Raw genomic sequence first — 14,137 nt, forward strand, 5'->3', positions numbered from 1 at the left:
AATGGAGAGGAACACATTACAGAGATTAACGTTGTTACATAAATGAATGGTCTGGAATACTGCATGCAGAAATGGTGACTTGCTTTTTGAAGATTTTGTTTAATTCAAATTATTTCAAAGATGAGAGACCCCACGGAGGGAGAATTCTTCTGTAGATACATATGATGTGTTTACTGCTCACTTGGACCTTTAGGGTGGGATTTAATTCATAAACGGCTATGAGCAGACCGTTTAAAAAAGAAAAAAGTTATGTAGTTTCTTAAGGCATATGAGCACATACAAAAGACAGTAACGGGGAAATCTGGCATGTCTGAAAATGGTGCAAAGATACAAAGGTGCTTGTTTGAGTACAGGCTGTAATCACAGCCTGTATTTCAAGCTGCCATGCCCACTAAGGATCTCAAACCTTGTTTATAGAAATACAGTGAGCATAGAAGTCCTGATGGTGACCCAGCTCAAAAACCTCTGTGCACTGTGGATCAAGCATATATATATAACCCACGTATAGCTCATCTTCCAGCTGAGAGTCTTTCAAGTAAAGATGCCAATTTTACTTCCCTGAATATAGTGGGAAATCCCACAAATACAGCAAATGCTAAGGTTATCTGACTGCAAATACTTATTTAACTATCTATCCAAGGCAATTGGCAAGATGTCTCTAGATGCTGTTGTGTAGCCCCTGGTGGAGATCTTGATTTACCTGCTTAGCTGCAGATTTATGTGCTGTAGCAAAAGTAATCTTTATGGTGGGTCAGATACTGGTGGCCTCTAACCCCATCCCTCATTATTTGGTGAGTGTATGTTTACTAATTGAGCTGTTAATGGCAGGTAGCTTTTTTTTTTAAGGAAAAGAAGTTTTATAGCTAATTGCTTTTAAAAGTGGGGAAGGTAGCTGCACACATAGTGTGTTCTGTCATTAAGTGGGTCCAGAAACTCTTACTGCAAAATACAATGTACTCTCTTTATTTTCTGCCCATTTGGCCAAATACACTCCCATTGGATCACCTTTGATTTCAGTGGACTTGTCATAGAAGAATTTGGCTTTCCAAGTCACGTAATACAGTGCCATCACAATGGTGGGCAATGTTTGGAAATTGATAGTTAACTATTTTCACTTTCTTGTAAACAAGCCACTCAGAAATCTCAAAGGTCACAGCACCAGCCTTTGAACATGCTGCAACACCTGCACTTCAGATTCCATTCCATATCGGAACACTAAGGAGAGCTGCATCACATGCAAACCTGTGGATGCTTAAGAAAAGATTAGCTTCTTCAGGAATATAAGTACATATGAAGCGGTTTTTTTTTTTTTTTTTTTTTTAATAATTAAAACCAGAAGTCCTGGAGCCAATAGGCTTAGAACTTTAGAACCTGTGGCAACCTGGAGTGGCTTTTATCACACCTAATTTAGCAAGTCAAGGAGTTTAGCACCTAGTCTAAGCCAGGAATTTAACGTTCCCCAAAGCAGGTATGGAAGGACAGGAGCACTTCTCAAACATCTTTCACAGGATGAGATGCCTCTAAGACCCATCTCACTTCACTGATTATAGAAGGAGTCTCTCTGTGTTGTGGTGTCTGTCTGACAGTTGTCAAAATGTCTTTATTTCTAATATCAAGACAGCAATAAGTGATTAAAATCTCCTCCTACTGGGGCTGATAGATCCTGGTTTAACATACTGTCAATGGAGGAAATAAAGTGCAATGTCTAATTCAGACACCTAAAATAAATGGCCTGAATAACGTCTTATGTCCAAAGGGGTGATGAATGACAGAGACCACTGGTTTCATATAAGGTTATTGACCGTATATTTGAAAGATTCTCTCCTTAATGAAATGCCAGAAACTCTATTTACTCCAAAACTTAACTTAAAGTGGAATGTACCAAAAGATCTTTCAGCTTAGGCAGTCATATTCTGCCTCTTGCACTCTACACATATATATTGAGATGGGAAATCTGAAACTGCCTTGCCCAAGTTTTGGGGTTCTGTTTAAGGGCAGCCAGTTCCCATGTACCAACTCTGTGTTGAGTACACAGTGGCCTCTTTCTCTGAGAGACTTGTATCCTGGTGGTGCTGCAAATACCTTTCTCCAAACACAAATCCTAGCTGTTCTCTGACTTCAAGTTATTGTCTATGCTACTTGGAAGATGAAGTTAGGCACCAAGTATTTATCTGTCCCTTCAAAAATCTTCCCTCTAAAATGAGCTGCAACCTGAAATTGGAATTCTTCTGCATTACTGGTAAGGTAAAATCAGTTTGAACCAGAGGTTTTCTAGTTGTTGCTCCAGAACCGTTCCTATTTCATAGCACATGTTGACACTAATTGATAGTTCATCTGAACATGAATAACTCTGGGGAACTTCTTTGAAACAAATTTACAGAAGTGCCTGGAGACCAACATACAACATTACAAATTGCTATTTTTAATAGGTGTGCAGGTGAAACAAGCACCTACATCCATATGACTTGCACATTAACAAAATTCTAATCTGTCATATTTTAAGCTGCCTGTGATTCTTATCTTGGCAAAAATGGAGACAATATGAGGTGTGTTTGAGTGGACATCACAGTATCGGGCCCAGAAGGTTAAGATGTCTGTGTATTCACCCCAGTTGTGTGAAAAATGGGAGTAAAGTTAACATTGGCTAATTTAGGGAAATCTCTATTGAGAAAGGAAACATAGTAAGTGGTTGACATCACTACCTGGATATGAAAAGGAAGGGGGGATGCTGGTTCTTGCCCTCTTCACAATCTTAAGGCTTAGTTCTCATTTACTTTCCAGCTCGTGGCTGTCTAACATAAAAGCCAGTAGTTTATAGTCACAGGAAAATGTGTATTTGGCAGTGATACTGTTTGAATTATAATATGATGGAACTGCCTGTGTGGGGTGGTTTTGTTATGACAACTGAAGCTACAAAGAGTGGGTAAAATTTCTCTTATAAAGCAGGAGAGAGAAAATTACAGTGAAGGGCATCTTAAGTGCTTAAACAACAGTTTCTTCAGCCTTTGATATGCAATTTTAATAGTTATCCAAGGTCGACACAGAGATGGCAGTATCATCCTTCAAAAGAACTTGTTTCATTTTATGACACATACCATAGTGTCCTGAATCATTAAAAGGAATGATCAATTTGGGGATACCTGACAGCTTGTTTGACTGAAGTTCCGGACCCAGTTTAAAAATCTTTGTCGTGGAACATGACTGTATACTATATAAAATGTGTAGTACGTCATGTTTATAGTATAGGTGTGTATAAAAAATATTTAGCTGATATAAAAGAGTTCTGTTAATAGGCAAAAATCAACATCTTGGCTCAGATAAATTAAAATAATTCTAAATATTATTACTAAATATAATTCTCTGTCAGCTGCAGAATTACTGAACTGTTATAAAAAATTCAACTTGCCCACAGACAATCATACCTACTTACATAAAACCATCAGCCATTCAAAACACATAAAAAAGACAGTAACATACATCTATATATTGCTGCAATTGTTTTGAGAAGAACAATATCATGCTCATGTTATAAAAGCCTCTTGACCACTGAGACCACTCCACTGGAGAAAAATGGATTGGCTCTTTGAATGAGCTACCTTAATATCATGTAAGTACTTGGTGCAGTAAAGTGTCTACCCACCACTGATCATTCAGCTAAACACAAAACATTTGCAGAAAATTGTTAACCACTGTAACCCATGATGGAGGAAGACCATCCTCTGAAGGAAATTTCAGCATGCATGGCTTCATTCTACAGAAACTGCCCAAGTTCACTCTCAAGTTACTTCATAGACTTATTGTAAGAAAGTTACTTTGGGGCAAATAATTCTCTGTTTCTGTGGCAGGCCAGGAGATAAGATAGGCTTATGTGGTCAAAGGCTTTTCTTTTTTTTCCCAGTAATTTCTATTAAATCTATGAAAATATTTTACTTTTACATACAAGTCTTCCTTTTCTTATTTAAGAGGGTAGCACTTAAATCATAATACCCAGAACACCGCCACTAACAGTCAAAAGATACTAAACTGTAGCTAATAGAGAGTAATGGACTACTCCAAAAAATGTCACTTCAGCCACATTTAACATCTGTGCTAGAATGAAATTAATTTGAACTCCTACTTTTTAAACTCACAGTTCTTAATATCAAAATCAAACATCTGGACTCATAAACAACTTTATAATGAAAATTAGAATTTGATTCTCTCTCACGGTCTATCCAGTTGAGCATATTGCACCATTGGCTGAATAACTCCAGCACCACCCAAGTGATCCTTTCTCTCTCAGCCATTAATGTTTACCACAGACTAAACTAATAAAATACCTGTATTGCAAATGTCAAAATGCATACAAGCCACAGCACAAAATAGCTTTACTGGGAAGCCAGTATTCATCCTTTCTGAAAGTATAAGAACAGGAAGAGAGAGGAAGGGAAATAAATCTCTTGCAATTTTTTACAACAGGCATGTATTACCAGGAAAAAAAAAAAACACCAAAAAACCAAAACAAACCACAGAATGATGTTGCATGTGTCCTAACAAGAAAATATGTATTTGTATGGCATTCGTGGGACAGGAGGAGTTAAATAACAGCCTGGATTGCTGTTTCCTTATTCACTAAGTAGCTTCCATTCTGTTTTCTTTTTCAAATAAAGTGGTGTCAATAATGTTTCCCTACTTATTTCATTAATAAAATATATAAACACCTGACTGTACTGGAATTTCAGTGACCGTAATTAAAACATGGCAATATAAATTAGAGTAGATAACCAGTATAGAGACAGTTTAAAGTTTAAAAAAAGAAAATTAAAAATGTATAAATGTATAAACATGGAAGATTTGAGTGTTAACTTCCACCAGCGATTAAGTATTTATCTATAAGTAATAAATGTCTTACCAGTAATTCCTTGTTGATACACGATTTCAGTTAGAATTTACATAAATGTAGTCTAACACAATACATACCCATACCAACATGTACCTATTCTGGATTGCACATCAAGATGAACTTGTCATTGGTGAAAGCACTTGCTCCGTTCCTGACAAGAACATTTCCACCCACTCACCAAATTCATCCAGGGGAAATCTGAGAGAGGACTCAAAAAGTCTAAGTCTTTAAATATTTTTTGAAAACAGCTATATTGCTTATAGTGTCTTTGTTGTTGCCTTCATTACACGTCAAAGAACATGTGTGTGTCTGTCAGTGTACATTTAAAAGTAACGTTATAAATTCCATAATCACTTTAAAGAGTCCAAACATGAGACATAAACCATAGGTAAGGAAGCTTGATGGAACTGCTTGTTTACCATAGTAAATTACCAAGTCGTTTCTCATTGTTAACAGGAGATCAAGAAGTTGTCTTTTGGATTTGAAACAAAAAGAGTCAGTGATCAAAAGGCACAGGAGAAAAATATGTAAAGGAAAACACATTGATTCTGATGAGATCTAAAGTGGGAAAGAGCTTGAAGAAGGTTGACTTCAAAAGTAGGTTTTCAAAGAGCCAAGGTAGAAGTAAAAATAGTGCTAGAGATGTGGAGGGTGGGCAGGGTGCCAGTGCTAATCAGGTGAAATCAATTACTGGGGCAGCAGAAGAAGCTTTAGAAACATGGAAGGTGATTCTGGATTGGGTTTTGGAGTGAATGTTGGCTGGGCCATGTGCTCATATTTACTGTAGGTACATGAAATGAGAAACCAGCATTACACTCATCCCGGCATCAACAGAAAAGAATTTTGAGAACAGACTGCATAAGAATTTCACTAGTAAAGGAATAAACCTTATACTGACAGAAACCAGGGAAGTTTCTTCACACTACAAGATTTACCTGAGGCAAAGGGATATAAAACTGTGGATGAAAGATTTAGAGGTGCTGGACTTCTCAAGAACATCTCTGCCTGCAGGGCAACATATATTTGGACTGAAACAAAAGTCATGAAAGGAATGGAGAACAGGTTAAAGACAATGCCACGTTTACTGAGTGTGGTGGTAGAGAAGACGTCTCCGGAAGGAGAGGATTCTTGAGTCAACTATCTGCATCTTGAGATACTTGGCAGAAAAAGGAAGACTGAAAGTTACAGTTCAGCAATACTCTTGCATATTTCCAAGCAAAAAACCTACACCAAATAATTTAAATAACCCAGAATAACCCACTTGTGTAATAATTCATTAATGAAATAAGAGAAGAAAAAGAGAAGAAAAAGAAACTATGGAAGCAACAGGAAGGTTGTTGGTTAAGTACAGCTACACACAGAAAACTGAGAAACTCTCTCATCTGGCTGATTTAACATTTTCGAATTTTCAGCAAAGTATTTATACAGGATTGTTCTTTGGTCTTTATACAATAAATCACCTGTCATATTGTGAATGTTGAAATTGAATGTGAATGTGAAATTTTTTTTCTGCACCACACTAGGTACTGTTCACCCTGTTTTACTGGCCTTCAGAGTCGAATTGTAATAGCAAAATCACTTATACAACCAGTAAGTGTCCAAATGCTCCCATGATTCTCATTTGCTGTTTTTAATCCTCTCCCTGACATTCCTAATTTGCTTGGCAAGATAGTTAATATATATTGGCAAGAGATGTCATATCTTTTTGCACATGTAAGTTATTAAATACTCATGCTATCTATTCGGAAAATGGTAAAACCCCCTGACATTTGTATCTCATATTTAGTCTCCTTTTGCAGTATTTAATCATCAAAATTATTTCATTTTTACTAATTTATGTGAAGACCATCTCTGAAATTAATTCCATCATTAAGTACAAAACTCCTATGAAAAGTAATGTAATAACAAAAATCAGGCTTTGCTACCATTAAGGTGTTAAGATTATACAATATCAACAGAGGGCAGTCTTTGATAGCTATAAATTTATATGTAGATCTGGTGAACGGTAAACTTCTGTTTGGCTTACACAGGAACTGTGAGTTGTGAAGGTTTCAATAACGAATATAAATCTGTGATCAATCATCAAAACAAGAAGCCAGATGCCCACATTTAAAATAAGTATAGATGTGCATTGAGTTTTAAATAAACATGTCTTAAATAGATTTATCCTGCTGAACCTCACAGGTAATTTATTTCAGAAATAATACTCATCATCAGATTGCCATGAGCACATTTTTATTTATTAATACTCTATGAAATGAATGGGTCTTCTTTGTGTTAACTCTTTCTGTTTCTGTTTAGACTCAAAAATATAGTGTAGTAATGTAGAAGAGCTACAAGCTTTCATATGTTGACTTTTTTTTTTTTTTTCCTGGTCAAATACCAGTTACTTTATTCACCAAAAATTTATATTAAAAGATCAATGGACTTGTTATTGGGCACAATTCTGATTTGTTACCCTGACTTCAGAGACAATTGGTAGGAAAATGCTTTGAATTTACAGCTATGTCATTAGAATTTTGCTAAAATGAACATTCTTCAAGTATGATTTGAGCACAAGTGTTGGCACAAGCCGAGGAAAACACTTTCAAAATTCTTATCATCAACTCCGTAATCTGGAGCATTTTTTATTTTATGTTGTGCTGTGAAAAAAAACACAAAAACAAACATAACAAAAACAAAAAACACCAAACCCAAACAAACAAACAAAACAAAACATAACAAAACCTACATTTGCACTTTGTACTTGGACTGTGGCATGAGAGCTCACTGACTTGTTTGACAAGACAGCAAATGCTAAAAATAGAGAGGACTTCTGCTGTTTGTATATGGAGATTTACTACTTGATGATGGAGATAACAGAGGTCAAAAAACTTGCCCTGTATCCACTGAAAATAAGAAATTTCTGTAGCAGAGATGGGTCAATCCCATCCCTTCACTACTTTTTTCTTGATTTTTTTTTTTTTTCAGTTAAGAAGATAAGTCTCACAAAAAAATTATTTGTGGGAATGCCCTTCTCCATTCATTTTCAACACAGGTATCTCAAAAGCTATTTCTTAATCTAACGGATTTTTCTAACTCTCTTTACTAATTGAAAGATATCCTAGATATGATCTCTTAATAAACATCACAAGTATTGGACTGACTTTAACAGAGAAGAGTTTGCTTTGTTACAAACGTAGTTCAAAACACATCATCATTGAAGAGAAAATATTTTCAAGGTACATGTTTACCTGCTATCCCAAACAGTCCAAGAATATTAAAAACTGGGGAAAAAAAATAGTGCACTGTTCATTAAATACCTTTTTTTCTTTTTTTTTTCTGCTAGAACAATAAATTAAAAAGCTAGATCCTATTTGTGATTTATTCCCCTTTTTCACTGTCTCTCTACACACATGTACATACATGTGTGGTTTGAGTGGCAAACTCTACAAAAGGGAGTTTATTATGAAAAAAAGGAAAATTTTTATATATTGAAGTTAATAAATGTGAAGGTTTCTAATGAATATTGGTTCGGTAAAACTTCATTTTACTACAGCCTAAATTTGGAATCAAACTTAGATGGTACACATTTCTTTAAGTTAAGCTAGTCATGCTCATGCAGGCAGATATGCCTTCAGATCACCCCAATGCTACCTCAAAGCCCTGTGCTGGGTCATTTGGCTTTGGTTGTATGGGGGTGTGTGTGGGTTAATTATTTATTTTTTAAAAAAAAGAACACAGGACTTGACACTTGTCCATTATATCTGGGCAATTCCAGTCACTCCATCCTGAATATTGTCATCTCTGAGACAAGAAGAGATACTAATAAACACCATGTTTGTGAAACTACGGGAGATTCTTAGTACTGGGACTCAACATTTTCTACTGAATTATCTTCCTTTGAGGCTTAGCAATAAGACATTAACTTGCTGACATCTAGGGTGAATGCCTCGTACAGGTGGAGAGATGGTATTAGTGTTGTTTGACTTACATCTAACTACTAGAATTACTACCTCCTGCAGCAGCATCCCAGTCCATAATTCAGTATAGACTTGTTTAACAAAATAGTTTTCTGCAGTTTTCCACAGGTATGTCAATAATAGAATATAAAATATCTCACAATAATCCAGTGCTGCAGAACAGATGTCCACTGATGTTCCCCTACCCAACCAAGCTGAATTATTTGTTGGAATGAATACTTGTGTGTAAAAGTGGCTGACTGTGCCCACACCTGAAATTCCAAAGTCACGTTTTCCATTCAGAAAACAAGATTACATGCCATAATGTTGCTCCATCACTAAAGGATAACTACAAAGATTTTTTTAAATTAAGACATCACAAATTTGCACGAAGTAATTTCTAAACAGTCTTGGGTTGTCTTTAAATCTGCCCGTCCTTAATTATTTTTCACTTTTCTATTGTTAGAAACCTTTTTAAAAGCAGACTGTGGATCACATTTCAGTAACCAGAATTTTAGCAGCTGTGAGAGAAGATTAATAAAAAGTGGAGGTGGAGGTGCTCTTCACCCAGCTGGAGATCGTCACCCGCAACCTTCCCCTCACCGTGGAGCGCCTGCGGGGCACCAGCAACCCGCTGGACGCCCACAGCCTGGAGTTCGCCTTCGAGCCGGGCCGGCAGCGCTGCCGGGTGGGCCTGCTGCCGCCGCTGGCCGGGCTGCCCCGCTACGGAGAGATCCTCAACTACCCGCCGGCGGCCGCGGGCGCGGAAGCGGCGAGGGACGGGCCGGTGCCCGCCTCGATGTGGGACTGCGAGGAGTTCCTGCGCCTGGGGCTGCGCTACCGGCACACGGCAGCCGGCGGCTCCCCCAACCGTGACCTGGTGCCGCTGGTGGCGGAGCTGCGGGAGGCGGCGGGCAGTGGGGCGCTGCTGAAGCGGGAGTACTTCCAGGTGCTGGTGCGGATCCGGGCCGGGACTGAGAATGTGGCCCCCAAACCCAGCTTCTTGGCCATGCTCATGATGGAGGTGGACCAGTTTGTCCTCACCGCCCTCACGCCTGACATGCTGGCAGCTGAGGATGCTGAGTCACCACCAGACCTGCTGCTCTTCAACATCACCTCTCCCTTTGGCCCCGGCCAGGGCCACATGGTCAGCACAGATGACCGGAGCTTGCCTGTCTCCTCCTTCAGCCAGCGGGACGTGAGGGAGCTGCGCATCGCCTACCAGCCACCTGTGGAGGACTCAGACCGGGAGCGGCTCTTTGAGCTGGAGCTGGAGGTGTTAGACCCAGAGGGTGCTGCCTCAGAGCCCTTCGCCTTTGTGATTGTGGTGAAGCCCATGAACACCCTTGCACCTGTGGTGACCCGCAACACTGGCCTCGTCCTCTATGAGGGCCAGTCACGGCCTCTCTCGGGCCCTGGGCCCAGCCCCAACCTGGTGATCAGTGATGAGGATGACCTTGAGCAGGTGCGGGTGAGTGTGGTGGCAGGGCTGAGGCATGGACACCTCACTCTCCTGGAGGACACCCCAGCACCAGCTGCCCCTCGTAAACACTTCACGGTGGCTGAGCTGGCAGCAGGCCAGGTCATTTACCAGCATGACGGCAGTGAGTCTCCACTCAGTGACAACCTGGTGCTGCGGCTGGAAGACGGTGGATCTCGCCACCGTGTTGAGTTCCTTTTCCCCATCACCCTGGTGCCCACTGATGACCAGCCGCCCCTGCTTAATGCTAACACGGGGCTGGCCATGGCTGAGGGTGAAACAGTGCCCATCACCACCCGTGCTCTTAGCGCCACCGACATTGACTCGCAGGATGCCATCCTGCTCTTCACAGTGGAGGCTGGCCCCACTGCTGGGCAGCTCCTCCTCCGTCAAGCACAACTACCTCCTGGCTGGGAAGAGGAAGAAGAAGATGAGGGCTTTGCTTGGAGGAGGGTGCCAAGTTTAGCGGGGGGCTCCCTAATCTATGAAAAGCCAGTGAGGGAGTGGCTGCAGCAGGACATTGTTGAAGGGCGTCTCTATTACCACCACTTCGGGCCTCACAGTCCTGGCCCTGGGGTTGTGTTGGACCAGTTCGTCTTTAGAGTCCAGGATGACAATGACCCACCCAACCGCTCCGGACCACAGACTTTTGTGGTCCGGGTACATCCTGTAGACAGATTAGCCCCAGAGCTGCATACTAGCAGCAGCCTGCACTTAATAGTTGCAGAACAGCAGGTGACCCCACTGCGGAGGAAGCATTTGTGTTACACAGATCAGGATTCAGGGGACCGTGAACTCCGCTACACAATAACCCAGCCCCCCACTGACACTGACACTAACCACCCTCCAGATGTATATGGAGCCCGCCTTGGATCCCTTGTGCTGACTGAGGATCACTCTGTAGAAGTTACCCACTTCACCCAAGCCCAAATCAATCATCACAAGATTTCATACCGTCCCCCACAGGAAGAACTGGGCGTGGCTCCTCATTTGATTCAGTTTCAGTATCAAGTGCAAGATGCAGCTGGCAATGCAGCCGAAGGGACTTTCACCATCTACCTGCAACCTGTGGATAACCAGCCTCCTGAAATCACTAATACTGGCTTCACTTTGCCTGAGGGAGGCAGCCATGTCCTTAGTCCAACTGAACTGGATGCCAGTGACACAGACACTGAACTTGCCCATCTCAGATTTATCCTGACCCAGGCTCCTCAGCATGGCCACTTGCAGCTTTCTGGGTACAGTTTGATTCCAGGAGGTGTCTTTGGCCTGGAGGATATCAGACAAGGGAGAGTGGTGTATGTGCACAGTGGAGATGAGACCAACAGTGATACCTGCAGGCTTGATGTGAGTGATGGGGTTCATTTTGTGCCCATCACGCTGAAAATGAACGTGCACCCAGTTGATGATGAGGTTCCTACACTACGGTTGCCTCCAGGCACTCTTGGTTCCTACCTGGATGTGCTGGAGAATGGTGTTGCTGAAATCACTGCTAATGTCATTCAGGGAACAGATGAGGATACCGATGACTTAATGTTGACCTTCATTGTAGAGGATCCTCCTCAGCATGGGAACATCCTGGTCCAAGGGGTGCCTGCAGAGAGATTTTCCCAGAGAGATCTGCTGGACGGTGCTGTGGTATATGCTCACACTGGTGGTGAAATAGGCCTTCTGCCCAAAGAAGATACCTTCAACCTTACCTTGTCTGACCTCTCTGAGGAGTGGAGCATCAGGGGAAATGTTGTTCAAGGAGTTTCAGTCTTGGTGACCATTCTTCCTGTTGACAGTCAAGCCCCAGAGATTTTTGTGGGGGAGCAGTTCATGGTAGCGGAAGGTGACAAACAGGTCATTACTCCTGCTCACCTTAGAGCAGAAGATGTGGATACTCCTAGTGACGATATACTCTGCACCATTGTTGCTCAGCCCACATCTGGGTATGTAGAGAACATCTCTCCAGCCCCAGGATCTGAAAAATCCAGAGCGGGTATAGCTATAAGTGCTTTTACCATGAAAGATCTCCGTCAAGGGCATATTTTTTATGTCCAAAGCATACATAGGGGTATAGAGCCTGTTGAAGACAGATTTGCTTTCCGCTGTTCTGATGGCATTAACTTTTCCCAGAGGCACTTTTTCCCCATCGTTATTGTGCCGGTCAACGATGAAGAGCCTGAAATCTTCATGCGAGAATTTGTTGTGATGGAAGGCATGAGCGTGGTTATTGATACCCCTATCCTGAATGCAGCTGATGCAGACGTCCCTGCTGATGAGTTAATGTTCACAATCACCAGGCTTCCCAGGCATGGCCACATTGTGAACCAGCTGGTCAATGGAACTGTCCTAGTGGAGAGCTTCACCTTGGATCAGATAATAGAGAGCTCCAATATACTCTACGAACATGATGACTCTGAGACAAAGGAGGACAGTTTTGAGGTGAAACTCACAGATGGTAAACATACCATTAGGAAAACGGTACTTATCATGGTTATTCCTGTAGATGATGAGACACCCAGAATGGCCATTAATGATGGTTTGGAGATTGAAATAGGGGAAACTAGAACTATTCATAACAGAATCTTGAAGGCTACTGACCTGGATTCTGAAGACAAAACCTTGACATACATTATAAGGTATGGGCCAGCACAAGGCATCTTGCAGAGAATAAAGCCTTCAGGTGGAGTCGAGAATATCACCCTGGGGATGAATTTCACACAAGATGATGTGGATAGAAACTTAATTCGATATATGCATTTTGGCCAAGAAGGAGTTCGTGATCTTATCAAGTTTGATGTGACAGATGGAATAAATCCTCTCATTGACCGCTACTTTTACGTGACAATAGGTAGCATTGATATTGTCTTCCCGGATGTAATCAGCAAAGGAGTTTCTTTGAAGGAAGGAGGGAAGGTAACCCTTACTACTGACTTGCTTAGCACCAGTGACCTGAATAGTCCAGATGAGAACTTAGTTTTCACTATTACCAGAGCACCTGTTCGTGGTCATTTGGAATGCACAGATCAGCCTGGGGTACCCATATCCACTTTCACTCAACTCCTATTAGCAGGCAATAAAATCTATTACATTCACACTTCACAAGATGAGGTGAAAATGGACAGCTTTGAGTTTGAGGTGACTGATGGCTATAACCCTGTATTTCGTACTTTCAGAATTTCTATCAGTGATGTCGACAATAAGAAACCTGTTGTCACAATCCATAACCTGGTGGTGAGTGAAAATGAATACAAACTGATAACCCCATTTGAACTGACTGTAGAAGACAGAGATACACCTGACACATTGCTAAAATTTATCATCACTCAGATACCAGTTCATGGTCAGATTATGTTCAATAACTCCAAACCAGTCACCATCTTCACAAAACAAGATCTGAATGAAAATCTAATCAGCTACAAACATGATGGCACAGAATCAGTTGAGGATAGTTTCTCTTTCACTGTTACAGATGGCACTCATACTGATTTCTATGTCTTCCCCAACACTGTGTTTGAAACGAGGAAGCCTCAGACTATGAAGATTCGAATAATGGCTGTGGATAACAGCATACCTCAAGTTGTAATAAATAAGGGTGCTCAGACTCTCCGTATTCTGGCCACAGGTCACATTGGATTTCTGATTACCAACAAGGTGCTCAAAGTGGAAGACAGGGACAGTTTACATGTTACTCTTAAAATCAGAATAACAGATGGTCCACGCCATGGCTTCCTGATCCACCTGGGGAAAGGCAACCATAGCATCAACCAGTTCACCCAAGGTATTACAATACTCTATGCTTTCTTTAGATCACTGGAAACATTCTTTTTCATGCTAAACTGCAAT

At 41.1% G+C, this 14,137-nt stretch overlaps 1 protein-coding gene across 1 annotated transcript in view; it reads left to right on the forward strand.

Annotated features, from left to right (window-relative positions):
• Window positions 1-14,137, forward strand: part of FREM2 (FRAS1 related extracellular matrix protein 2) — a 190,645-nt gene that overhangs the window by 36,601 nt on the left and 139,907 nt on the right. Inside the window, exon 3 of the mRNA XM_026863362.1 lies at window positions 9,369-14,072. Coding sequence (XP_026719163.1) covers window positions 9,369-14,072 — 4,704 coding nt within the window. The remainder of the gene's footprint in view (window positions 1-9,368; window positions 14,073-14,137) is intronic.

Source organism: Athene cunicularia (assembly GCF_003259725.1).
Source record: "Athene cunicularia isolate RWA chromosome 1 unlocalized genomic scaffold, athCun1 chr1_part1, whole genome shotgun sequence".
NCBI classification, from domain to species: Eukaryota; Metazoa; Chordata; class Aves; order Strigiformes; family Strigidae; genus Athene; species Athene cunicularia.